The 27,436-nt window shown below is 40.3% G+C and overlaps 2 protein-coding genes across 2 annotated transcripts; one reads left to right on the top strand and one right to left on the bottom strand.

The window, feature by feature from the left end:
- Positions 1-1,169: 1,169 nt before the first annotated feature.
- Positions 1,170-4,974, bottom strand: LOC109109699 (extracellular calcium-sensing receptor-like). The gene is made up of 6 exons (XM_042743805.1): positions 4,754-4,974; positions 4,184-4,475; positions 2,827-3,654; positions 2,462-2,690; positions 2,180-2,302; positions 1,170-2,083 (listed from the first exon to the last, which is right to left on the bottom strand). The coding sequence occupies exons 1-6, from the start codon at positions 4,972-4,974 to the stop codon at positions 1,170-1,172; spliced, it is 2,607 nt and encodes an 868-aa protein (XP_042599739.1).
- A 16,740-nt stretch (positions 4,975-21,714) lies between these two features.
- On the top strand, positions 21,715-25,768 carry LOC122140392 (ciliary rootlet coiled-coil protein 2-like). Its single transcript, XM_042743808.1, has one exon. The coding sequence runs from the start codon at positions 23,000-23,002 to the stop codon at positions 24,920-24,922; it is 1,923 nt and encodes a 640-aa protein (XP_042599742.1). The 5' UTR covers positions 21,715-22,999; the 3' UTR covers positions 24,923-25,768.
- The last annotated feature ends 1,668 nt before the right edge of the window (positions 25,769-27,436 follow it).

The raw sequence follows: 27,436 nt of genomic DNA, 5'->3' as shown, positions 1-27,436 counted from the left end.
CTGGCCACTCCTGGGAAGGTTCTCCACTGTTTCATGTTTTTGCCATTTGTGAAAAACGGCTCTCACTGTGGTTCACTGGAGTCCCAACACTTTAGAAATGGCTTTATAACCTTTTCCAGACTGATAGATCTCAATTACTTTCTTTCTCATTTGTTTCTGGATTTCGTTGGATCTCAGCATGATGTTTAGCTTTTGAGGATCTTTTGGTCTACTTCACTTTGTCAGGCAGGTCCTATTTAAGAGATTTCTTGATTGTGAAGAGGTGTGGCAGTAAACAATACTGGGTGTGGCTAGAGAAATTGAACTCAGGTGTGATAAACCACAGTTTTAACAGGGGGGCAAACACTTCTTCACACAGGGCCATGTAGTTTTGAATTTTGCTTTCCCTTAATAATAAAAACCTTCATTTAAAAACTGCATGTTGTGTTTACATGTTATCTTTGACTAATATTTAAATTTGTTTGATGATCTGAAACATTAAAAAATAAGAAATCAGCCAACACTTTTTAAATAAGTAATATACAAAAACATTTACACACCACTGAAGGTGAACGTGATTTCACCCAGTACAAAATGTTCCTGGATCAACATCCTTATTGATCCTGGAACAACATTCCTATCAACCAATCAGAATTGAGGGATAACTTTTCAGGAAATTTCTGTTTTAGGCTTGTGATTAGGGTTAAGTGCTTTACTCCCTTGTTAATCAGCTATCATTTCACACTGAGTTAGGAATAAGGTTAGGTTTATGGGGAAGGATTGGGTTACGTCTATATTTTTGGACAGTTATGTTGATCCAGGATCAACAAAAGATGTTGATCCATGAACATGTCTTACTTGGCAAAATTATGGTGACCCTGTATATGAACTGTATGTGTGTGTGTGTGTTTGTGTACAAAGTATATGTAAAGCATTTATGTAAAGTATATATACAGTTAGATTAATTTTTATTTTAATTGATTTCTCTCTATTCAGGTTGTTCTGACAAATGTTCTCTTCTCATTTTTTTTTTTTTTTCAAGTTGAACATTTTTCTAAGGATGGACATCTTAAGGGGGTAAACCTGTGAAGCAGACAAATGTATTAAAGTCTGTATGACCAAAAAAAAGGAAGTTTTCACCAAGATTATAAGATTTACATGTTACATTTTTTAATTACTGCAATGTAAGACTATTTCTTTTGTGTCTCTCTTCCCATTATGGCATTTTTAGTGTTTCTCTCTGGATGTAAAAGGATGATGTAGCACTTTGGGGCAAATATGGCAACCAGCAATCCAAAACTAGAAGCTAAAATGGCAAATATTTCTACAGCCACTGCATATTTCCCTGGTGAGCTCACATATGCTGGAACAAAAGCAATCCACACAGCACAGAAGATCAACATGCTAAAAGTGATAAACTTTGCTTCATTAAAATTATCTGGTAGATTTCTTGCCAGGAAGGCTAACAGAAAGCTTATTGCAGCCAATAGTCCAATGTATCCCAGCAGCAGAGAAAAACCAGCCACTGAGCCTATAGCACATTCATATACTATTTTAGAGCGGGTATCCTGGTTGTTTTTATGGGGTGTTGGAGAGGCAGTTGATAGCCAGACTGCACATATCACAACCTGAAGAGCTGTTAGGACCAGAACTGTGAATCTTTGTTGAATTGCTCCAAACCATTTCATAGCGCCTTTGCCCTCTGGCCGAGATGACTTGAACACAGCTATAACCACCATAGTCTTGACCAGGATGCTGGAAACACACAGGACAAAGCTTATGCCAAATACAGCATGTCTTAACTGACACGTCCACAACACTGGCCGTCCAATGAACAGCAGCACACAAAGGAAACACAGTTTGAGTGACAACAGCAGTAGGACGCTGAGCTCTGAATTGTTGGCACGCACTATGGGAGTGTTACGATGAAAAGCGAAAATGACCATCACAAGAGCACAGAAGCAGGCACCAAGCAGGGAGGCACTTGTCAGAGAGATTCCTAGAGGTTCCTCATAGGATAAAAACTCTACTTCTTTGGGGACACACTGATCCTTATCCGGATTTGACCAGAAGTCTTCTGGACACACTGTGCACTCAATAGCATCTGTCATAATGACACAATAAAAAAAAGAAGAAAAAAAAGTTAAAAAACGAAAATTCCCTTTCAAATTATATTAAAAAATTGGAATATGACTTCTACCTGTAGTATTAGAAATGTCTCCATCTCCACATGGTAGGCAGTCAAAACAGCAGACAGGAAGGCCCTTCCTTGTGGCTCGTCTGGTGCCTGGGAGGCAGCTCTCACTGCACACAGACCGTGGGGGTTAAAGAGAAACCATCTGTTATTTAGTCATGTGTTTGTTACCTATTTTACATAATAACAAAATTGGCCTTTATTTTATTTTAAATTTTCTTGTTTTATAGCATTGACTAATATAGACTATTTGCAAAAAGGATGACATTTGTCATGCAATATTAGTTACTTTTTTTGTTTCAAAGTTCCAGTATATTGCATCCTTATCCAGTGTGAGCACCATCCCTGTTGCCACCCCTTCATTTACTACACCAACCCTGTGGACTGCTATTGACCCATCGGAGCTTGGCTGCCAATTCAGTACATCATAAATGGCCAGAGCATCTCCATTCTTATCAAATGACACATTATCCCCAAAGCCTGTGGTGAAGTTGACTTTCTGTAGGTAGTGAACCAACTGTACAGTTTGTAGACAGGACAAGTGTTATATGTTTATCTAAAATTTGAATTAAAGTAGAGCACGCATTTTGCTTTTCCACATTCAGCTCTTCTATATGCTTGGAGAGCATCTGCAGTATACCTGTGGGTCTCACCTGCCAAGGTTTCAGGTTAATTATGTCAGCACATTTGTTCCCACTGAATGGTCCTCTCCCCTCCTCACACTGCATCAGGTCATGAAGTGCATGTGCCAGGGCATAAACTGCCTTATAGACATTATACGATGCCCTCAAACCAGAAACATCAGTGTATGTTGTGTGTGTGTTGCTCAGATCCTCCTTTCCTGTACACACCTTTTTCAAATGCTCTCCATCTGACTTTCTATCCCCTGATTCAAAACTGCACCCAAACATGTTCTCCCAGAATATTTTCAACATATTATTTCTCGGATCATTGCTGGGATGAAGATGTAGCAAGAAGTCATGAAGCCCCTGAATTTCTCCACGCCTAATAGCAATGCCCAGTGTGCCCCCAAGGAAGGGCAGGAAACGTGGTGTGTGATATTCAAGAGATGTGGCCCAAGCTTCACTTGCAATCCACTGCCTTCCTGTCATGTTCTGCAACACCACCTCATCCATCAAAGGCAGCAGATAGGATGAAAGGGCAAAAACAACCACCACTCTAGCTGTAGAGGCCTGAATCAACCCTATTATACGCTGAATATCTCTAGGGTTGTGATCATTGGGCAGGATTTCAGAAAAGGCAACACAATGTCCAAACAGCTGCATTTCCTGCTGGAACAACTGAGCAGCATAGATACCGTAGTCATCATCACTGTAGAGGAGACCAACCCAGGTCCATTCAAAATGCCTTAAGATCTGAACCATAGCCCGCACCTGGAAGGCATCACTGGGGATTGTTCTGAAGAAAGAGGGGTACTTTTTCCTGTCACTCAAACAGGAGCAGGTGGCATAGTGACTAACCTAATTAGGGAGAAATAGAGGGAGAGGTGAAGGCATAAAAAACAAAAACAAAAAACCAACAACAAAAAAAAAAAAACAATTATATTTACGTTTACATTTATTCATTTAGCAGACGCTTTTGTCCAAAGCTACTTACAATTGGGGAATACATCAAGCGATTCATCTTAAAGAGGCAAATAGACACATGAAGGGCTTGTCATACCAAGTTTCAAGCTTTGTTCAAATTAGTACAAGCTAGACAGAGAAAGATGAAAGAAAATATATATATATATATATATATATATATTATATATATATATATATATATATATATATATATATATATATATATATATATATATATATATAGGATTAAGTCAGATAGTGAAAGAAAAGGTTATTTGGGAAAATAAATAGTGAGGAAATAAATATGGCTACAAAGGACTGAAAAGGACAAAAAAGGAAGAAAGAAAGGAAGAAAGAAACAAAGAAAGAAAAATGAAATTAAATAAGCATGAAGTGTATTTTTACTTTTTTCATCCCATCTTACTATAGGTACTCGGAACAACCCCATAACACTGGAAATTGCAATGGAAGGAGTTGAACTTGCATCCCCCACAATACCAATCACCGGAGGAGGGCCAGTGCAGTTGAGGTTGGGGAAGGACTCCTCTGTTCCACTACTTAGGGACATGGCAGCCCTGAACGCCATTCCTAGCATCACACAGTTGTCATAAAGATGGTAACCAAGAGTGATGTTAGGCAGTAGGTTGGGATTCTTATTAATCTCATCTATTGCAAAAGCCATGGTCTGTGCATGCTGAAAGCCTTCCATATTAAATCTATAAAACAAATAAAAGAAGTTATGATATTAAAGAGATTAATAACAAAAAGACAAACTAAAACAACCAATAATACATCAGAGTTCACACAACATATCATGACTAAAAAAATAAACAATGCTTTCAATACAGATTTTTGGTAAAAGAAACAGTGCTGCTGTCAAAAAATAAACAGCAAATTAACCAAACTAAAAGAAGGCAAAAAGAACTTAACATTTTGATTCTTATTCTTATCATTATCTCTCTACTTTTATATTCATGCAGTCAGTCTAACTCACTTTTCACAGTATGGTCGTTCTGGTTCCATTCTGAAGCTTAGATCTGGAAACACTGTGAAAAAGTGAACATGAAACAGGCCTCCAAGTATAAAATCTCCATCCTTGTACATTCCATTCAACTTGAAGCGTCCCTGTAGCAAACAGGTACCTGATCTGAGGACCGAATCTGCTGATATACAGTTAAATGATATGTATAGAGAAAAATACAGAGTGAGCCACATCTCTCTCTATTTCTGAGCCACTCACCCACTCAGCTCACTAAATTATGATGAACATTGTGTGTGGTGTTGCTTTAAATTAGCAGGTGTCAAGTGGGTTTTCCTCGAAACCAGGACGTCATTCTCCTGTTCCTCCCAACAAAGACAAGGAAACAGTACTGATGGAATAATGATAATGGACATATGCACACTGCACAGTGAATTTTTGCTCAGGTGTTGCTTTTTTAAGCATGCTGAGCTTTGGTTTTATAAACTAAGTATAAGGATCAGCTATACTTGTCCATGAATTCTTCTTAACAATTTTTCCTCAGAATGTCCTCTAGATGTCAGTCATGCATTTAACTTTTGACTACTGCTTTCATAGATCTCATAGATCGATTACAAAACTATACAGGTATTCAAGGGCAGGTTTTAAGATATTTTAGATCCTACCTGTCCGATCGCTACCACTATTTTTATTTAAATGGGGAGTCAACTAATTTATCACCAGTAAAATATGGAGTGCCACAAGGATCTGTCCTAGGTCCTCTGCTATTTTCAATATACATGTTGCCCCTTGGTAATATTATTAGAAAATACGGGATTAGTTTCCACTGTTATGCTGATGATGCTCAAATATATATCTCAACAAAACCGGATGAAACTTCTAAACTATCTAAGCTAAGCTGTGTTAAAAATGTAAAACACTGAATGACCAATAATTTTCTCCTATTAAATTCAGATAAGACAGAGATATTACTTATTGGACCAAAAGACATTAAACAGAATCTCATAGATTACAATTTGCAACTAGATGGATGTACTGTTACTTCCTCTACAGTCAAAAATCTGGGTGTTATATTAGACAGCAACTTGTCTTTTGAAAATAATATTTCCCATGTTACAAAAACAGCATTCTTCCATCTTAGAAACAATGCCAAGCTACGAAACATGTTACCTGTTTCTGATGCAGAAAAGTTAGTTCATGCATTCATGACCTCTAGACTGGACTATTGTAATGCACTTCTAGGTGGCTGTTTAAATCTACAGTCGTGGCCAAAAGTTTTGAGAATTACATAAATATTGGAAATTGAAAAAGTTGCTGCTTAAGTTTTTATAATAGCAATTTGCATATACTCCAGAATGTTATGAAGACTGATCAGATGAATTGCAAAGTCCTTCTTTGCCATGAAAATTAACTTAATCCCAAAAAAACCTTTCCACTGCATTTCATTGCTGTCATTAAAGGACCTGCTGAGATCATTTCAGTAATCATCTTGTTAACTCAGGTGAGAATGTTGACGAGCACAAGGCTGGAGATCATTATGTCAGGCTGATTGGGTTAGAATGGCAGACTTGACATGTTAAAAGGAGGGTGATGCTTGAAATCATTGTTCTTCCATTGTTAACCATGGTGACCTGCAAAGAAATGCGTGCAGCCATCATTGCGTTGCATAAAAATGGCTTCACAGGCAAGGATATTGTGGCTACTAAGATTGCACCTAAATCAACAATTTATAGGTTCATCAAGAACTTCAAGGAAAGAGGTTCAATTCTTGTAAAGAAGACTTCAGGGCGTCCAAGAAAGTCCAGCAAGCACCAGGATCGTCTCCTAAAGAGGATTCAGCTGCGGGATCGGAGTGCCACCAGTGCAGAGCTTGCTCAGGAATGGCAGCAGGCAGGTGTGAGCGCATCTGCATGCTAAGTGAGGCGAAGACTTATGGAAGATGGCCTGGTGTCAAGAAGGGCAGCAAAGAAGCGACTTCTCTCCAAAAAAAAACATCAGGGACAGATTGATCTTCTGCAGAAAGTATAGTGAATGGACTGCTGAGGACTGGGGCAAAGTCATATTCTCCGATGAAGCCCCTTTCCGATTGTTTGGGGCATCTGGAAAAAGGCTTGTCCGGAGAAGAAAAGGTGAGGGCTACCATCAGTCCTGTGTCATGCCAACAGTAAAGCATCCTGACACCATTCATGTGTGGGGTTGCTTCTCATCCAAGGGAGTGGGCTCATTCACAATTCTGCCCAAAAACACAGCCATGAATAAAGAATGGTACCAAAACACCCTCCAACAGCAAATTCTTCCAACAACCCAACAACAGTTTGGTGAAGAACAATGCATTTTCCAGCACGATGGAGCACGATGGATAAGGCAAAAGTGATAACTAAGTGGCTCGGGGACCAGAATGTTGAAATTTTGGGTCCATGGCCTGGAAATTTCCCAGATCTTAATCCCATTGAGAACTTGTGGTCAATCCTCAAGAGGCGGGTGGACAAACAAAAACCCACTAATTCTGACAAACTCCAAGAAGTTATTATGAAAGAATGGGTTGCTATCAGTCAGGATTTGGCCCAGAAGTTGATTGAGAGCATGCCCAGCCGAATTGCAGAGGTCCTGAAAAAGAAGGGCCAACACTGCAAATACTGACTCTTTGCATAAATGTCATGTAATTGTCGATAAAAGCCTTTGAAACATATGAAGTGCTTGTATTTATATTTCAGTACATCACAGAAACAACTGAAACAAAGATCTAAAAGCAGTTTAGCAGCAAACTTTTTGAAAACTAATATTTATGTAATTCTCAAAACTTTTGGCCACGACTTTAGATTAAAAACACATCTCTTTTGCCAAGCATTCAAATAATGCATCTCATAATTTTGGACTGCAGTTATATCTGATCAAATGCGCATTATTATTTTTTAACTTGGGTTAAACTAATTAATTTTACTTGGCTGGAACAGCAACTACGCTAATTATGTCTCTATTTTTTTCTATGTTTTGCCACGGGATGTAACTAGAATTTACACAAGCTCCAGTCTGGATCCAGAACACCTGAGAAGAGATGATGCCAACCCCTCAGAGGACCTCAGATGATGGTAACCCTGAAACAATATACAGAACTACCACATTTTGCTATAAGTTTAATTGCATAATTGCTGTTAATAGTGTTAATCCTCTGTTTGTTTACGTCTTTTATTGATTTTTCCAAACATTTCTGCCATATGCACACAAACTGACAGTCATCACTGATAAGCTACTACTAAATATTGTTGAAACTTAATTTTCTGTAAAGTTGCTTTGCAATGATTTGTATCGTAAAAAGCGCTATACAAATAAACTTGAATTGATTAATGACAACATTTTCATTTTGGGGTGAAGTATCCCTTTAAAATGTAAATGAGTATAGTGCAATAGTAGTACAGTTGAAATGTAAACAAACAAGGGACAAGTGAACGCTCAAAATACATTATATACACTTTAATACACATTAATACATTAACATTAACTAATGGAACCTTATTGTAAAGTGTTATAGTTATTTGTTATTAAAGCATATACATTAACTATATTAGCATATATAATAACTATATCAACACTGTTAAATTAAACAGAAAAGCTAGCAGGTGTGCAAGATTTTGGCATGGCAGCCAATACAAATAATTAATAATTATTTCCTTACCAAATTACATCACTCTGTGGCTGTGCTTCTGAAATTATTACCTTTTTCTATATAGTGTAGTAGTTAGCTATCTCTGTGTCGTATGTTGTTTCGTGTCAAGCATGAAAAACACAAGTTTTATTTGAATTCTGAATATATTATCATATAGCCTACAGCAGTGGTCACCAACCTTTTTAAACCCAAGATCCCTGACCTTGGCCTTTATGAAAGACGAGATCTACCTATTGAAGAATCGATAGGAAAACACATCTCAAATTGTACTTCCAATTTGAGGCCTTTTATGTAGTATTTTAAGTGGTGATGCACAGTGGATCATAGCCAGTGTGTGCTGTGATTGGTAGCACTTGGTGCCTGATCGGGAAATGTCATGTCCCTTACCATAGCTGCCTGCAAGCTTCAGTGTAAATATTTTGTCAAAATCAAATCAATTTGAGCTTGATTTAAACCCGGATGATTGTAACCACTCTAAGTTCGTCTGTCTTGGGAAAGTTAGTGTGTCTCCGACATAGTGATAACACTCGTTGCCTTCTCTAGAGCAGCTCAACCAGGTCTTGTACCATTCGTTGGTATTTGTGATATTAGAATGTATAATTTCAGGATTTAATGCAAAAACAGAATGGTCTGACTTTAGCCTTTTCTTTCTTTCTTTTTATTTTACATTTTTGGCTACATAAAACATCTGCATGAAACAAAAACAGCAGAAGGATTGAATGAGTTAGTTATACCGACATGTTATTTAGTGGAACTTTTAAAGTTTGCTCACAACAGTCCTTTGAGCAGACATTTCAGACAATTGAAAACCCTTCTGCAGTTGTTACAAATTGTGTACTGGCCAAGTATAAGGGAAGATTTCTGGATATATTGCAGACATTGCAAAGCATGCCAGCAGTACAAACCTTCTATCACTAAATTATCAGTAAAGCCTGGGTATATGTTGGGTGTGGATATTCTGGGACCTTTTCCCCAGTGGTGGACAAAGTACACAAGTCAAGTACTTAAGTACAGACACGTGTAATGAAATATTACTCCAGTAAAAGAATAAAGTACTAATTTTTAATCTTACTTGAGTAAAAATACAAAAGTACTTGATTTTTTACGTACTTAAGTAAAAAGTACTGCTTGCTGAATGTTTTGTCATTTTATAAATGCTACTAATAAAATTTAATTTTATATTATGTGTTTTATATGTTGTGTGAATCACACGCATGTGTGAATCGTGTTTTTTGCGTGAATTATATTTGAGACTAATCTGCTTCCATACTGGACAGCGATGAAGAGGCTACTTTCTCCTCAGAGGAAGAACATGTTTCAGATGACAAATGTTTGCATTTTGAAGAACGTCTGGATATAATTCCTGATCAGTAAGCCTTTTATTATTAACTTCATGATTTAAAATGTTGCTCGGCTATAGAATATTTTATATCTAAATTTGGATGTTTCCAAACAGGCTATTGTCTGACTAAAATCAGCCTTTCACAGTGAAATTGGTAATATGAAATATCTCCTTACCGGCCACTTATATTTTTTAATGTTGTACAGAGCATGTATTTAACTATATATAATGATATATAACGATGATATATAGCCTATATAATGATATAACAGAATATATATAATGCTATAGGCCGATATAAACACAAATACAATATTAAATATCTTACAAAAATTAACCATGTTTTTTTTTTTTTTAATAATTGTATTTATTTATTTATTTATTTATTTATTTATTTATTTTTTACATTGTGGATTGTTTAGACTATATTTTTCCAAATGGTGAAATTGTTCACCAACTTATCTCTCATGTGGTAAATGTTTTAAATGTGTTATATCCGGCTATTGGTGTTCGCGATCGTCCGTGGTGTAAATGTATCAGAAAGCTGTAAATGTCACCGATAAGTGGCCCATCGACAGACATATACGCGCATCCATTCTTATCAGTGATGCAATTTATTATTAGTTATGAATCTTCTGGTAACTGCTAACAACAGTTTCAATTTTCATTTAGGACTGTGGCTGCATCACTGGCATCTTGCACAAGAAAGGCACGTGAGTGTCGTGTTTTGAGTTCCCTGGAAAATCATACTGAGTAAGTGCACAGTAGTTGTACTTTTATTATGCCTATATGGTAACATTGTTTGTGGTTGGGATGACACAATAAGTAAATCTTCCTGTATGGGTTAATAGAAACTTTACTTTTGTTATGCCTATATCCCACATTGAAAAAAATCTATAGTAGCCTAATTTGTAGTTAATACTATAGTGTTTTTGAACCATACTATAGTAAAGTGTATTATACTGTATATATATTATAGTATTGTGACGAGCGTCCCGATTCCACATCAGCGTTGCCCTGGTAATTCACGAGGAGCACCGGCTCGAAGCTCCAGGTGGGGCTTCAAGTTGTTTGTTCTTGCGGACTCATCAAATGGATATACTGTAGATTTTGCTGTTTACAAGGGAAAGAACAACTTTCCCACAGGCCTTGGACTGTCATATGACGCTGTGACATCTCTGTTAGACCATACAGTTTTGGGCTCTGGGTACCATGTATACATAGATAATTTTTAAACTAGTCCCAAGCTCCTAACAGAGTTGTTTGCTTTGAAGTTTGATGCATGTGGGACTTACAGAGACAACGGGAAAGACTGTGAGGGGCTCAATCAGGTGGATTCAAGACAAACATCTTGTGTTTGTGAAATGGATGGACACACGAGACGTGTCAGTCTGTTCCACCATCCATGCTGCTTACAAAGGAGACAATGTGCAGGGGAGGGTAAAAACACAAAATGGATGGAGGACAAAGAGTTTTCCATGTCCTGCACCTGTGACTGCCTACAACCAGCACATGGTGGGCATTGACCTGTCTGATCAGCTGTTACAGTACTACAGTACACAGCACAAAACAATGAAGTGGTACAGAAAGCTATACTTCTTGGATATTGCTGTCACCAATGCTTTTATTGTACACAAAGAGCTTTATGGCACCATGAGCCCCAAGGAGTTTATGGAAGAACTAGTTGCAGAGCTCTGTGGTGTGTCACAGAAAATACCACCAAAACGGACCAGTGCTGACCATGTGCCTTTTCCAGGAGCTGAGCAGGCCTCAGGTGCCACTACTGGTCGCCGGACCTGTGTGCTTAGCAAAGCGAAGCACGGTAAGAGGTAGGACACTCCTTGGAAATGCCAGGCATGCGATGTTCACTTGTGTGTTCAGCTGTTTCCTAGAGTGGCACAAAGATGTGCAGCTGTTCAATTCCGTGCACTATGTGAGAGAGTAGGTTAGTGGGCTTATACAAACCTTACACCTTTTTTTATTTTGCACTCTTCCTGCTTAGACTTTTTTTTGCACAGTTTTGCCCTGATTGTGTCTTCTGTGTTATTAATAACTTATAAAGTTATTTTGTTTGATAGTTAAATGTATTCTAAATAAACTACAAACAAAAAATATACAAACTAATTTTGTCCTCACATTCTTTCTTGTAACTCTTCCCTCTCAGTCAAACACCTGACTGAAAGGTTCATTATGCTGCTCATTATGCGGGCCTTTGTCTTCTCAGGTGTGAATCACAGCATAATGCATGATAGTTGACGCCCTCTCACATAGACCCTTTCTACCCAAAAAGTGTCTTAGAAAATTTAAATCAATATATTATTTTCTGTGAATGAGTAAACAATATGATTTTCACATAATTTTGAAGCAAAAACTCTAGACTACATGATCCAGTTCTCAAAAGTCACAAAAACCAATGTGTTTTATGGCCATATTCAAGTAATTAAAAAAATGTAGTTTTTCACCAACCACACATAAACGTTGCTTTCTCAAAAACACAATCATGTACATACAGGTCCTTCTCAAAAAATTAGCATATTATTTTCCATAATGTAATGATAAAAATTAAACTTTCATATATTTTAGATTCATTGCACACCAACTGAAATATTTCAGGTCTTTTATTGTTTTAATACTGATGATTTTGGCATACAGCTCATGAAAACCCAAAATTCCTATCTCAAAAAATTTGCATATTTCATCCGACCTATAAAAGAAAAGTATTTTTAATACAAAAAAAGTCAACCTTCAAAAAATTATGTTCAGTTATGCACTCAATAATTGGTCGGGAATCCTTTTGCAGAAATGACTGCTTCAATGCGGCGTGGTATGGAGGCAATCAGCCTGTGGCACTGCTGAGGTGTTATGGAGGCCCAGGATGCTTCGATAGCGGCCTTAAGCTCATACAGAGTGTTGGGTCTTGAGTCTCTCAACTTTCTCTTCACAATATCCCACAGATTCTCTATGGGGTTCAGGTCAGGAGAGTTGGCAGGCCAATTGAGCACAGTAATACCATGGTCAGTAAACCATTTACCAGTGGTTTTGGCACTGTGAGCAGGTGCCAGGTCGTGCTGAAAAACAAAATCTTCATCTCCATAAAGCTATTCAGCAGATGGAAGCATGAAGTGCTCCAAAATCTCCTGATAGCTAGCTGCATTGACCCTGCCCTTGATAAAACACAGTGGACCAACACCAGCAGCTGACATGGCACCCCAGACCATCACTGACTGTGGGTACTTGACACTGGACTTCAGGCATTTTGGCATTTCCTTCTCCCCAGTCTTCCTCCAGACTCTGGCACCTTGATTTCCGAATGACATGCAAAATTTGCTTTCATCCGAAAAAAGTACTTTGGACCACTGAGCAACAGTCCAGTGCTGCTTCTCTGTAGCCCAGGTCAGGCTCTTCTGCCGCTGTTTCTGGTTCAAAAGCACACGCCTGTGCACGGTGGCTCTGGATGTTTCTACTCCAGACTCAGTCCACTGCTTCCGCAGGTCCCCCAAGGTCTGGAATCGGTCATTCTCCACAATCTTCCTCAGTGTAGGACCTCGGTGAACAGTCACACCAATAACTGCAGAATCGGCTACTTCTGCTAAAGGAATTAAAAGAGCCCATTTCCTCCCGTCTGCACATTCTGAACTCCATTAATTATTAACTAAAGAGTAACAATGCTCAGTTGTATGTCTGCATTTAACAGAAGTGACAACGTGATTCCGCAACAGTGGACTTTTGTTGCAACATACCCCCGCAAATCAGAAAACTAATCTGGAGCTAATCATGTGACGGCGACATCCTGTGCAAGTTTCCTGTAAGCCTTGTTGTTTTCCAATTAAAAGAGTTGATGACATTAACTCTTTTCACAAGATACAAGGACCCTGTGTATCAAGAAGCATCTCATGATCACAACGTATGGAAACCCCTGCGGGCCCCACAGGAATCATTAATAATTAATGGACCTCAACACAAAGGATCCATATAGGATCCATCCCATGACTCTGCTTCCTGCTTGGTTGTGAAGTTTTTTTTTACAAACTGAACTTTTCAATAAATGATCTCAAAGAGACAACCATTGAGAAATCTGAAGGTTTAATTATATTCACAAATATTATGTTTTATGTCTTATATATGTTTGATGTGTTCAAATGTAATCGGTGGAAATTTAATCAATGTTTTACTGGTTTTAGCAGATAGTGCTATTAAATGTCTGTAAGATATGGAAAGTTTAGTGTTGAACGAAAGCTCATGTTATTTGCTTAAACTTGGAGCTAATGAAATGTCCAAATTCTGTATTGGGTGCATATTATGATACTTTATAAGGTATTAACCAAAGTTCCACAATGGAGTTCATCTCACATGACGATGTCACAGGATGCTTAATCAATGCACAAAGAGAAACAGTACGGGGCATGTCTAAGTTCTGCAACAGCATCCCATTGGAAGATCGCGTCGTGGGATGGACCAAATCCTCTTGGATAAAACTCCAATGCCTGAACTAATTCAGCGCACGCTTCCTTCTTCGTCATGGCTTGAACTACCTACTCCAACGCTGCTAGCGTTCTTGTCATCCAGAACTCAAAACACTCCGTTGAAACTTCGTGACTGCCAAGAATCTTCGAAGTCTTGCAAACCGCGAAACTATCCGAAGGAATTCTGAAGCTCTATGTAACCAGGCAACCAACCAATCATCAGGAGGGTTTTCCCAAAAGACGTCATCCAAACGACAGATCTGCAACCAACCCGAGGCGTGGGGATTCCCTGAGACGAGGCAACAAGCGAATCTCCAACTCCGCTTTTTCAGCGAAAATGCAAGTAAAACAAACAAACTTCATTCCTTGCTGAAATAAGTGCAGATTGATCTTAAGCAGTAAAGATAAGACACATCTCTGCTTTTGTGATTTTCTTGGTGCGATCTAACGAATAACTTACTCCTGGGACTCCATTCAAATTCCATTATCATCCTCTTCAGTAACTGTGTGTGTGTGTATGTACGTGTGTGTGTATGTATGTGTATGTCCATTAGGTTTTAGAACCATGTAATAGAGTAGCTCAATAAATTCTTGTTTCATTTATAAAGAAGTATTGTCTTGTGTGGTGTATTTTAAGATTAAACTTTGCCCAGATCCTATGCTACCTAGCTCGTAGTTTATAAATTATCATTCTGTTTGTATTCTCATAAAGCCATGAAGTAATATAAACAAAATGGAAAGGATATACTGAATTTTATGTTCGCTGGACGAACCGTTGATGAAGTATAAACTAATTAAATTTGGAATCAGTTCAATTACAGCAATTCGAATCTTTAGATTTGATTCTTCTCAAAATAAATGAGCTAATATTTCCTTACATAAATGGTGGAGAATGCGGGCAAATTTGACCTAAAAATACATAATACCAAGACATTTTGTGTTGTATTTGTTCTATTTTATCCGGAAGAATAGATCAAAGACAGAGAAACAGTTTGTTGTGCTACTGGGTACTTTTATTATGGCATGCCAGTGTGTGAATGAATGAAGCGAACTCGAGTAGTTGTTTGTTGTTTGAACTGCAGTAAAGCATTTGATTGTCTGCAGAGACAAAATAAGTCGCCTAAAGCGCATAAGAAAGAAGCGAGCGTGTTCCTCGTTTTCCTTTCTTTTAAAATAAAGGCCTTCATAGTTCGATTTGTTTGTGCGTGTTCCACACATCAAATTTGTCTATGTATCTCCCCGGTTTGAGACATTAATCTAGCTAATTAATATTCTTTTGCCAGTTAATTCACTAAAACTAGTGAACTTTGGAACGCGGTGCTCAGAGAGAGTGTCCGAACGTTGTATTATAGGAGAATTGTGAAATCTTGATCAAGTAGAATTGTGGTTAAATCCATGTGTGTTTTTGTCTGTAGACTAAAACAAGTCCTGAGATCCGCCGAGATCTCAATAACGTATTTTATTAATTACAGTAAATCTGTAGATTAATCTACCTCACTCTAACGAGCTGAGATGGTTCAGCGCTAAAAGATAAAATCCAAATAGTGCTTTGTGGTTGTTAAGTGTGAGATGCGCCGTCATTTCACATAAAGCACATAAGCCGTGCATAACACATGCCAGCTTAGGGCAGTATACATCGCCATAGTAACAGCCATAACCCGGAAGTTCCAAGAGACCTTTTCCAGGGTAATTTGAGACATTTGTACGCAAATAGCCTAGCATGAGCTAAGCTAACTGAAGCTAACACCTTGACATTGAAGCATATGCAAAGCTAGTAGCCTTGAAGGCTAGCAGTTAGCACAGAGCATTTTTGTGGGCTTAAATACAGTGTGTTTTGCAGTGGTTGAAGTGTTGAAGTGACTTTACATCTGTTACATCTGAACTTTAACTCACCCTCACCTTATTCTTTCTCTCTTTTACATTTATTAATCTCTCTCTTCTCCTCTCCTCCCATTGAAAAGAACGTTGACAGATGCAAACTTGATAAACGTTAGCTTGTTTACTCCTATCAGTTGAAACGCTGTTGTTTTGTTAATAATTAATGATGGTTCTCATCCTCATTACTTTAATGACACATGATTAATTCACCTATAACTGCTCTTATAATTTCAATGACATCAGCAGATATTATTAAGCTAAATAATTATGGTTTTGAAGTTTGGATTTCATTTCATAATTCATCACAGAGTTGGAATTTTTATTTAATTTAATAAATTACGTTCAGTTCCTGCTTTCACGTAGCAACAATACTTGCTGATAATTGAATTATAACTTACACAATAATAAATCAAAGTGCTTTACATAAAAGAAGGTACAAGTTTATTTATATAGCACATTTCGTACACAATGGTAATTCAAAGTGCTTTACATAAAAGAAGGTAAAATAATCATGAAGAAAAATAATAACAAAAATAAAACAAGCAATTTTAAAAACATAAAACAGGCAATTTTAAAACATTGGAAATGATTTAAAAATTGACGTATTTAAAATGAATTTAAAACAGTTAAAAATAGAAAATGATTTTACATAGAATATAGTGAATATGTAAAATACAGTGCAATCAATTCGGACATCGCACATTGCTCATTCAACAAATGCACAGCTAAACAGATGAGTTTTGAGTCTAGATTTAAATGTGACTAATGTTTTAGCACATCTGATCTCTTCTGGAAGCTGATTCCAACTGCGGGCGGCATAGTAACTAAAGGCGGACTCCCCTTGTTTTGTGTGAACCCTTGGTATTTCTAACTGACTCGATCCTAATGATCTGAGTGGTCTGTTAGGTTTATATTCAGTGAACATATCTGCAATATATTTTGGTCCTAGGTCATTGAGTGATTTATAAACGAGTAAAAGTACTTTAAAATCAATCCTAAATGTAACTGGAAGCCAGTGTAAGGACCTGAGGACTGGTGTGATATGCTCAGATTTTCTGGTTCTAGTCAGAATCCTGGCAGCAGCGTTCTGGATGAGCTGCAGCTGTCTAATGGTCTTTTTGGGAAGGCCGGTGAGGAGACCATTACAATAGTCCACCCTGCTGGTGATAAAGGCATGAACAAGTTTCTCTAAGTCTTGACTGGAAACAAAACATCTAATACTTGCAATGTTTTTTAGATGATAGTATGCTGATTTAGTTACTGCTTTGACATGACTACTGAAACTAAGGTCTGTCTCCAGAGTCACACCAAGATTCCTGACTTGATTTTTAGTTGTTTGTCCCCTTGAGTCAAGGTATGCATTCACCTTGAAAACTTCATCTTTGTTTCCAAAAGCAATAACTTCAGTTTTTTCCTTGTTTAACTGAAGAAAGTTCTGGCACATCCAACTATTAATTTCATCAATACATTGGCAGAGGGAGTCAATGGGGCTGTAGTCATTTGGCGATAAGGCTAGGTAAATCTGGGTATCATCAGCATAGCTGTGATAGGCAATTTGGTTCTTTCTCATTATCTGACTTAGTGGGAGCATATACAGGCTAAACAAGAGCGGTGCCAGAATTGAGCCTTGTGGGACTCCGCATGTCATGGACGTCCACTTAGACTTATGCTCTCCTAGACTCACATAATAACCTCTCCCTTCTAAGTATGACCTGAACCATTTGAGTACCATCCCAGAAAGCCCGACCCAGTTTTCCAGTCTCTCTAGTAGTATGTTATGATCGACAGTGTCAAACGCAGCACTGAGATCTAGCAATACCAGCACTGATATTTTGCCAGAGTCAGAATTTAAGCGAATATCATTTATTATCTTAATGAGCGCCTGTCTCTGTGCTGTGATGCAGTCGAAAACCAGATTGAAAATTGTCCAGGTATCCATTTGAGTTTAAGTATTTGTTCAGCTGATTAAAAAACTACCTTTTCTATAATTTTGCCTATAAAAGGAAGATTAGATATTGGTCTATAATTGCTCAGAATGGTGTTATCAAGATTGCTCTTTTTCAGGAGGGGCTTTACAACTGCAGTTTTCAGGGAGTTTGGAAATTTAACAAAAATAAATGATAATTTCACCACTTCTAAGAGATCTGCTTAAAAACAGTTAAGCACACTTTTGAAAAAAGATGTGGGAAGTGTGTCAAGATCGCAGGTTGACGATTTTAGGTGCTGCACTATTTCTTCCAAAATTTTGCTATCAATTGCTTCAAAAATAGACATAGTATCTTTTTGATATTGCGTCCAGATCTGTCTGACCTCTGCATTACTTGAGGATGTGCTAATTGCCTTCCTGATATTAATGATCTTCTCAGAAAAGAAGGAAGCAAACTCATTGCATTTGGTAACTGAGAGCATTTCACTGGGAATCTGACTTGGGGGGTTTGTCAGTCTCTCAACAGTGGCAAAAAGAGTACGAGTGTTGTTTAAGTTACTGTTTATAAGGTTTGAGAAGAAATTCTGTCTAGCTGTGGCTAGTTTCACATTAAAAGCATGAAGGCTGTCTTTATAAATGCTATAGTGAATTTCAAGTTTCGTCTTCCGCCACATCCGCTCGGCTTTTCTGCAATTGTCTTTTCATAGTCTGAACTGCTGTTGATCTTCTCCAAACTGATTTCTGTCTGTTTGTTTTCTTACTGACTATTATTGGAGCAATATCATCAATAACATTCTTAACTTTCGAGTTAAAGGAATCAAGGAGAATATCAACAGAGTCTGCAGAAATGCTTGGTGTTAGAGATATAGCCTCCATAAACCGCACACTAGTGTTATCGTTAATGCATCTCCTTCTGACAGAGACAGATCTAGATTCATTGGTAGCAGAGATCAATATATCAAAGAAAATACAGAAGTGATCAGATAGTGCTACGTCCTTAATAACAATGGATGAAATGTTTAGACCCCTACTGATGATTAAATCTAGAGTGTGTCCACCTTTGTGTGTGGGTCCATGCACATGCTGAATCAGGTCCAAAGTGTTTAGAACCGTTATCATTTCTTTTGTAATTTTGTTTTTCTGCATTATCTATATGAATATTAAAATCCCCTGCAATAGCAAAACAGTCAAACTCTGAGGAAATCATTGATAGCATTTCTGTGACCTCTTCAACAAAGGCTGGAGAGTATTTTGGAGGCCTGTAAATAATGAAAAACAGAATGCGTGGAGCACCTTTCAGCACAATCCCTAGATATTCAAAAGACAAGTACTGACCAAATGACATTTGCTTACATTGATAGACATCTTCAAATAGAGCAGCTACACCTCCACCTCGCCTAACAGTCCTGCAGACACTCATGAAAGTAAAGTTAGGAGGGGCTGCTTCATTTAGGATTGTTGCACTGCAGCTGTCTTCTGGCCATGTTTCATTTAGACACATAAAAATCCAGATTGTTTGTGGTTATAAAGTCATTGATTAGAAATGATTTATTTTTTAGTGAGCGAATGTTTAAAAATGCCAACTTGATGGCAGTACTTTGTGTCTTTATATCAATCTTAGTTTGATGCATTATAGGTCGCAGATTTTACCTAATTAAATGTTAATTAAATTCTCTAAGTCCATTTAGAGAGGGATGATAAAACTGAAATATAGAAAGCTACAGGCACGCTGGGTTCCCGCTTGTTCTGTAAACATTTGTGAATGTTGCTGCTATTATAGCGGGGACCCGACACATATCACTGAGAGCTGCTATCAGTTGTTTTTGGGTTCACCTACAGCAGATGGAGGGTTTGGGCCCTGGCGTTGTGGCAGCGGTCGGAGAGCTCTCACAGGAGCAGGGCCACAGGCTTTGGTGGTTGGGGGGCCCGCCGTTTTTTTTGGTGATATTTGCGGGCTTGCAGCGAATGAGTGAGAGAGTTTAGTCCCAGCATACACCAATTCCTCCATTTTCTGTGAGAAGCACAGAAGTGGAGATGCTGGAGAGAGGGACAATGTGTCCGGTGAGAGGGGCTGTGTCTCTGGTGTTTCCGGTGACTGTGATATGTTGTCCTGGCTTCCCTGGCTGTTTTCCAGAAGGTCGTCCTTGGGGGCTGAGTCTTGTATCTGTTTTGATACATCACAGTCTGTCTGTGAGGAGCTCTGTGGGCAGGGCTCAGCCGGGATAGTGTCCATCAGAAGTGCTTGTTGTGGCTGGATGGTGTTATCAGTGTCCTTGTGGGATATGTCAACCACATGATGACTCGGACCTGGTGTGTGTGTGCTGAATGAATTGACATACTCTGCTGAAGGATGGCGTAAGCAGAAGTAGAAATTGTCCTTAAGCACTCTAGCTCCAAGTTTGTTAGGGTGGAGGCCATCCGGTTTAAACAGTTGTCTATGGCCCCACAACAGATTGAAGTTGTCGATGAAATTTACTCCTTTTATATTGCAAGATCTTTGTAGCCATGTGTTCAGCCCAAGCAACCGTGAAAACATATTTGTTCCCCTTGCTGGAAGTGGTCCACTGATGAACGACTGAACTTTGAGTCTTCGAAGTGTTTCAAAGAGTTCACTGAAGTCCTTCTTAAGGAGTTCTGACTGCTCTTTCCGAATATCATTCTTCCCCACATGGATGATGATTCGATTTGCAGTCTTGTGCTTCATCAGAATGTTCTGAAGTTCCTTGTTCACATCAGAAACCGTTGCTTGAGGAAGGCAGCATGTTGTTGTAGTCCTGCTACTGATGTTTCTGATAATAAAGTCACCCACTATCACAGTCCTGGGCTCGGCTGCGCTCTGAGCTGAATGCCGCTGTCTGCTCGACCTTGAGCGCCTGTTAGTAGCAGTGTTAGCTGCTGGCTGATCCGATACATGTTTAATCACATTTGGGGATTCCTCACCCGCATTCATTAATGCTTCAAATCTGTTCTCAAGATGTATAGGGGGGGGGGCAGAATACCAGTATTCACAAGCCTTGTAATAGTCGAATCTGGGGTAGAGGATGCTACAGCAGCAATACGAGAAACTCGTGACAATCTGATGTCTTGTGTTCCTTTGGGTCTCGCTCCCTGTTTGTGCCATCGATTAGTGTGGCGATCAGTTTCGGCTTGTTCCTCTACACTTGGTATAAAACTGTTGAGATTCAGAAGATTCATGGGACTCACCGGCTGTATGCTGAGAGGGCGACGGTCTGCTGAGTGTTCCGCCTGTTTTGGAAGTCCAGCAAGTAACTTTGTTTCAAGAACCACAATCCTTTGTAGAAGTTTGCAGCAGTTTATGCAACAAGTATATTCAACAGAAAGCATTTTCTCTCTCTTCTGTTTGAATGTAGGCAGTTGTTTTCCCGTCTCCGGAATGTAAGCTGCTGGCAGTGGGAGGCAAAGTCTTCTTTTTGTAGTATAATTCGCAGTCCCAAAGAGTTTTTAGTTTTAGTGTTTGTGCCAAAAAATCTGTTGTTTGAGCACTGTGCTGATCTGCTGAAGTAAAAATCTTAGAAAAATCTGAGAAAAGTACAGAAATAAGAAGCAAAGCGCAGAGCAGTAAGCTAGAACGTCCGAACGGTAGCAGAGTAGACATGACGTATCAATTTAAATTAAATTAACGGATTAATTTAATTTGAACAACATTAGAGATATTAATCCTTGAACTGTCAATATTGCTCTGAAATTTTAAATTTCTTCTGAATTTAAGTAGGCTTTGGGCTACCATGTTTCAAGATACTTATTGATTAATTTAATTTGAATTGCTCTTAGCAATTTTAAAGATAACATAATTCCATTTTAAATAGGAAATACTTTTTCTAAGTTGAAATTAGAATTTCATTTGCAATTAAGATTTGGTTCTACCCGTTAGGCCTTCTTTTCTCTCTCCGTCAGTTATTTAATTAACTCAACCAAAATTTTCCTAGGTTTTCCCAATTGGCTTAAGCCTGTCAGTGGCAAACCCCCAAAAGAAAAATTAGGGTTTTCCTCAATACTTAGGTTAGGTAGTGTTATCCTGCTAATGCAGCAACACCAATCCCTAGGTGTATCGACTCAACAGCGCCACCACCCTGTCATTTTTCCTAACATTGGGAGCAAAACTTCTCTTCTTCTTCTCTCTCTCTCAGCTGCCTTCTTCTGATTTGACTACTGTTGCCGTTTTGGGTTTGTACCTGTGAGAATCATAAAAGCAGAGAACTTTAGAAACATTTAACAAAAGTTTGTGAAACTTGAACACTTCGTTTCAAAATTGTCTGACTCTCACCCTACCTTCCCTTCTCACGCTGGAATCCTACCCAGCTAAGGCTAAAGTAGGTCAACAAAGGAACCGATAGGCGTCCGCCAAATATTGAACACGCAGCTAGAAACGCTCTGATTGGTGTTTGGTTGACAATCCTACCAGCTGAGAAACCAATACTGTCATTGCTATCATTTTTCTTCCGCCCCGGAGAAATTTTTATAGCAATCACAGTCCTGGTATTTAGAAATCCCAATTTCCAAAGGCCTGTCTAGAAGCATCCTTCTAAATCAAACTTAACATTTATAATTGTACTCATTCTGTAACCAGAAAAGGTTATTTTGTGTTGTCTTTCTCTCTCATCTTACCAGTGGCTCTAATCTTTCCTTACAAAAAAAGAAAACCCTTTCTTTTATAGGAAAAGTGGAAGCAGCCAAATATTATTCTGTTCCTTGTTCTGTTTGTTACTCCTCTTTTCTCCATCTGTTCTCTAGCTGTGCTACCTGTGTGTGCTTATTAATTTTCTCCACAGAGACTACAAATTATAAGCACGCCCACCAGAGATTCACAGTCGATGAGAACTACACTCACCTGCCCATTACACACTCAACATCAACCCACATTGCACACTTACACCTCTGTTTTTCCCTTGTTTTGGTTTTGTTTTGTTTTCTCCTCTTCAAGGTCTGTGTCAGTCTAGGTTCTAGATCTCCCTCACCACGTCCAAACATGTCTCGCACAACAGACCCTGTTGGCCACTGGGAGGACCTGGAGACATGGCTAAGTGTTGCAACAGACAGCCTCCTACCTAAGGCTGCTGAAACACTGAAGCATCAGACACAGGACCAGCTGGATGAAAACATAACAAGCCTCACAAGACAAGACCCAAGTCAGAGCTACAGTCACAAAGAACTAGCCAAGATCACCAGCTCCTTAAGCCACACACTCATCACCACCCTTAAGCTGAGCGACAGGCACGCCGCCCATCTCCAGCAGGAGCTAACACGTGCACAACGACGTGTCGAACAGCTAGAACAGGAGGCTCAGGAACGACGGGAAGGACCTGATGAAGTGGAACAAGGCGCAGAGGAGGATATCACCAGGCTAAGAGAGACACTAGTAGCTACTACACAAGAAATGGAACAAGTCAAGACAGACTACGGTGATCTCTCCAACAAGCTACAGTATGCGGAACAGCTCCTTGAAAAGGCCAAGGCAGACTTCAGAGACAAGAATGGCAGAATTAAAGCCCTTGAAACTCACCTGGATGAGTCAAGAAACGAGATCAGCCGCCTAACACGACAGCTGGACTACATCAAAGAGGAGTCAGACAGCTTCAGAGAGGAACTCAGACATGCCTACGAGCTGCGCTCTGAGCCTCCAAGGACACGACGGACACCAGTCTCACCCGTGCCAAGCAGGCCCGGGTCCCCTGTTCCTGGACTGACCTGTGATCAAAAGGGGGAGGGGGCAGTGCTGAAACACCCACCTGCTCCCCTTGAAGAACTTTACATCCTGACAAAGCTAAAAGAAACTGCTCCAGCCAGCCACAGATCATCGCGTGGCTTGTACCTCAAGGACCTCGACAAGCTCACTAGGAACACTGGCAAATTTACCCCAAATGTGCCAGGCAGTCAAGAGATCAAAGGATATCTGCAAGATGTCGACTTTCATCTGGAAATGAGACCCAGTGCCACCGACAAAGATAGACTTTATTTGATCCGAGCAACATCCAGCTCAGAGGTTCGCAGTTTCCTGGACCGACAGCCGGCCCACACAAAGACTGATTACAACCTGCTCAGAGAAGCCCTCATCAAAGAGTTTGCTGACCCTGAGTCGGAACAAGGACTAGTGGCTGCCCTGGAGACGAAACAAGGTCGTCAGGAATCTTCCCAATTGTTCCACAGCCGACTCAGACGAGCGTACTTCGGGACTCACAATGAACAGAATATTGAGGAAGACGTAAATTTTAAAACTCTCTTCCTGAGGAATCTTCACCCTGGGGTAAGCCACCATCTTGGCGTCCTTGCATGTCCACGCACCATGAGTGCTCAACAACTGCGAGACTTGGCGCACAAGGCCTACTGCAAACAGAAGATGGCTTCAGAAAAGAGCATCAAAACCATGGCAGTTCTCGACTTCAACAGTCAGGGCGCCCAATGTCAAGATCATGCCAAGCCAACACCCAAAGAGTGGAATGCATCCTTGTCCAACAGAAAACGGGACTCCCACGCTGGTACCCAACCTAAACGAAGGAACAATCGCTGGGATGGACCACATGGACGACACCGCTCACCTGGACATCACTGGGAAAACTCATGGGACCAATCAAGACCTCATGAAAGACATTGGGAGAGATCGTGGAACCAGCCCAGCTCATTTGGAAACTCAAGAGGAAAAAGCTCATGGGAATTCAATGGAATCTCCAAGGTAAAACGACAAACACACCCTGGAGCAGCCAGCCCAAGGAATCGACGGAAAAACTCACGAAGATTCCAAGCTGACCGAGCTCAACCTGAATCCACGCAAGAACAAAAGACTTCACCGTGCTTTGAATCACAAGAACTGATGAAGATGATGATAAAAGAGTTCTTCCAACAAAAGGAGGAGGACCGGAAGTGGGAAAAGAAAGAGAAACCAGATTCAGCCTGACTAGCAGCCGGACGAGAAGACAGCGACCACCTGACACAACAAACCACAGAGAACAGCACTCCTTCACCTCACTCTCAGAGAACCGTAACTACTCTAACGTCAGATGGACAAGAAATCCTACCTGAAAACCCAGCAACAGAGTTAGTCCCTAACTCAACACCTGATGCCCCTGATCACAGCAGTGTCCAGCAAACCCCTGCTGACGAAACCTCTCAAGTCCCTGAAAGTGCTGTCTTGGTCGTCTGCCATTCCTCCGTAGAACACCAGATCAGTCCTGACATCCTACCTGTTTCCTCCCAAACTCCAGTCCCTCAACTCCTGGGCGACCTCATTGAGAAAGGTATAGCAAGAAAGTTTTACCTCTCCATCATCATCGAACGCCACATCAAAGTCGAAGCCCTTCTTGACACAGGAGCCGACATCACTCTAATGTCGACCAAACTCCTTGAAGAAGTCCAAGAAAGAACAAAGAGGTCTAATAGCGCCCTCAAACATCAAAGGTGTGAACTGAACCTCCACGCATATTCCCACACAGGCCTACAACTAAAACATGTGGCCCCAATTCACCTAACTGTGGGACCAATGAATCTCATCCACCCAGTGTACGTTTCACCACTCAACACATATCCACTCCTTATTGGGAAAGACCTGCTCAATCGCTTTGAACCTTTAATAGACTTCAAGCACTTGAAGATATGGACCCAAGTCCGCAAACCTCTGCCCTTCCAGTCAGTGAACCCCAATGAGTCGCAGTGTCAAGCCACAGACACCGCCCCCCCTTCGCAAGGTCAAAGCCAAGAGCAAGCTCAACTCCGAGCAGCAAGAACCAAGACCCTTTACTCTGCTCATTGCAAGCGTCTGACTCAGACTCAGGTTCTCTTCGAATCATGACTGCCATAAACGTCCAAGACACACCAGTGTCTGATGCAGCACTAGCCCTGTGGACTGAAAACTCAGCTATCAGCCTAAAGCTCTTCAAAACAATGAAGCAGAGATATCAGAGCCTACCACACGTCTCAAAGCACAGCCGCTTCCCTCTCAGTCCGTGGTCAACAACCATGGCTACCTCCAAGATAGTTTGCGCTGTAGACCTACGATGGAACAACAGACTTCTAAGTCACTACTTTCTCATTGGCCCTAACCTACCTCATGACATCTACATAGGAGCAGACATCATGGTTCGTCTCAATGCTTGCATAGATACCGTGAACGACGTCATATGGGCTCCCCCGTCACACCAACTGACCACTGCAGTCAATCTCAAGAACCTTCGATCTGGTCAAACAATTCCAGATTCATGCGCAATGAGCATTGAACAAGAAGCTACAATACCTGCCTACAGCAAGAGTGTCAGCGTCCGCCTCAACATGTGACCTGGACACACTCTCAACAGTAAGCTAGGTTTCTTCCAACCTTCCAGGACCTGCCTAAAACTAGGACTGACCTTGGAAGCCACACCTCTCATGGAAGTGTCATCTCGTGTTGTGTGTGTGTTGATCAACAACTGTACGGCCAAAGACATCAACATTCCCAAAGCCAGTCACCTGGGACGGCTCATCAACCAGGCGTTCCATGACTTTGAGCTAACAGTACCTGTCATCGGCCCCATACCAGCCGAACTAATGTCAGATGAATGCGAAGACACTGTAACATTCACAAAGCCCCATGAAGTCATTGCCATCACTTCTATCCTGCCAGTGTCCAAAGAAAGCGTCTGTCGGTCAGAACTAACAGACGACACTCATCTCGCTGTCTATGCTGTCTCAACACAGCCTGCGACAGAATCACCTGCACATGTGACCATCAAGGCCCAGAATCCCTCAAATGACTCAACAGAGGAACCCTACGCAGGGTCCAATGCACAAGTCCAACAAATCCCGAGCGAGGCGGATGCCCTCCACAGCGAAACGGATCGCCAAGGACTTAAAGAGGTTCTGAGCAAATACAAGGACTCCTTCGCAAAGGATTCCCTGGACTGTGGCCTCACTGATATCCACACGGTGCGCATCCCAACACATCCAAATGCGCCACCCACATTCGTGCGGCAGTATAAAATTCCGATAGCATCATACGAATTGGTTCAAGAGTTCATTGACTCCATGCTGGAAAAGGGGGTCATCCGGCCCTGTAACAGCACCTACTCTGCACCAATATGGCCAGTCCTAAAGCCCAACGGCAAATGGCGGCCCACCATCGACTATCGCATGTTGAACCAACAAGTTCCCTTATCGCGATGGCCTATGACTCAGTTGGACCAAGAGATTCCCAAAATCAAAGGCTCAACGATCCTTTCCACATTGGACATCGCCTCAGGATTTTGGACCATGCCTGTCCACCCTGATGACCAACACAAACTGGCATTCACCTTTGGCAATCGACAGTACATCTTCACACTGTGCCCTTTCGGCTATGCCAACTCACCAGCGGAATTCAACATCTTTCTAAACAAAGCATGCCCTGATGCCAGAGCCAGAGGCAACCTTGTTTCCGTGGATGTCCTTATGAAAAGCTCAA

Source organism: Cyprinus carpio, chromosome B18, assembly GCF_018340385.1.
Source record: "Cyprinus carpio isolate SPL01 chromosome B18, ASM1834038v1, whole genome shotgun sequence".
NCBI lineage: Eukaryota > Metazoa > Chordata > Actinopteri > Cypriniformes > Cyprinidae > Cyprinus > Cyprinus carpio.
The sequence above is the reverse complement of the archived record's forward strand: the minus strand, read 5'-3'. Positions and strand labels throughout refer to the sequence as shown.

Coding starts and splice junctions, on each gene's coding strand:
- LOC109109699 (XM_042743805.1), bottom strand. CDS start 4,974: ATGTGGCTCACTCTGTATTTTTCTCTATACATATCATTTAACTGTATA. Junction 3,655..4,183: donor GGTTGTTCCGAGTACCTATA/GTAAGATGGGAT, acceptor CTCCCTAATTAG/GTTAGTCACTATGCCACCTG. Junction 2,303..2,461: donor GAACTTTGAAACAAAAAAAG/TAACTAATATTG, acceptor TTTCTCTTTAAC/CCCCACGGTCTGTGTGCAGT.
- LOC122140392 (XM_042743808.1), top strand. CDS start 23,000: ATGTCTCGCACAACAGACCCTGTTGGCCACTGGGAGGACCTGGAGACA.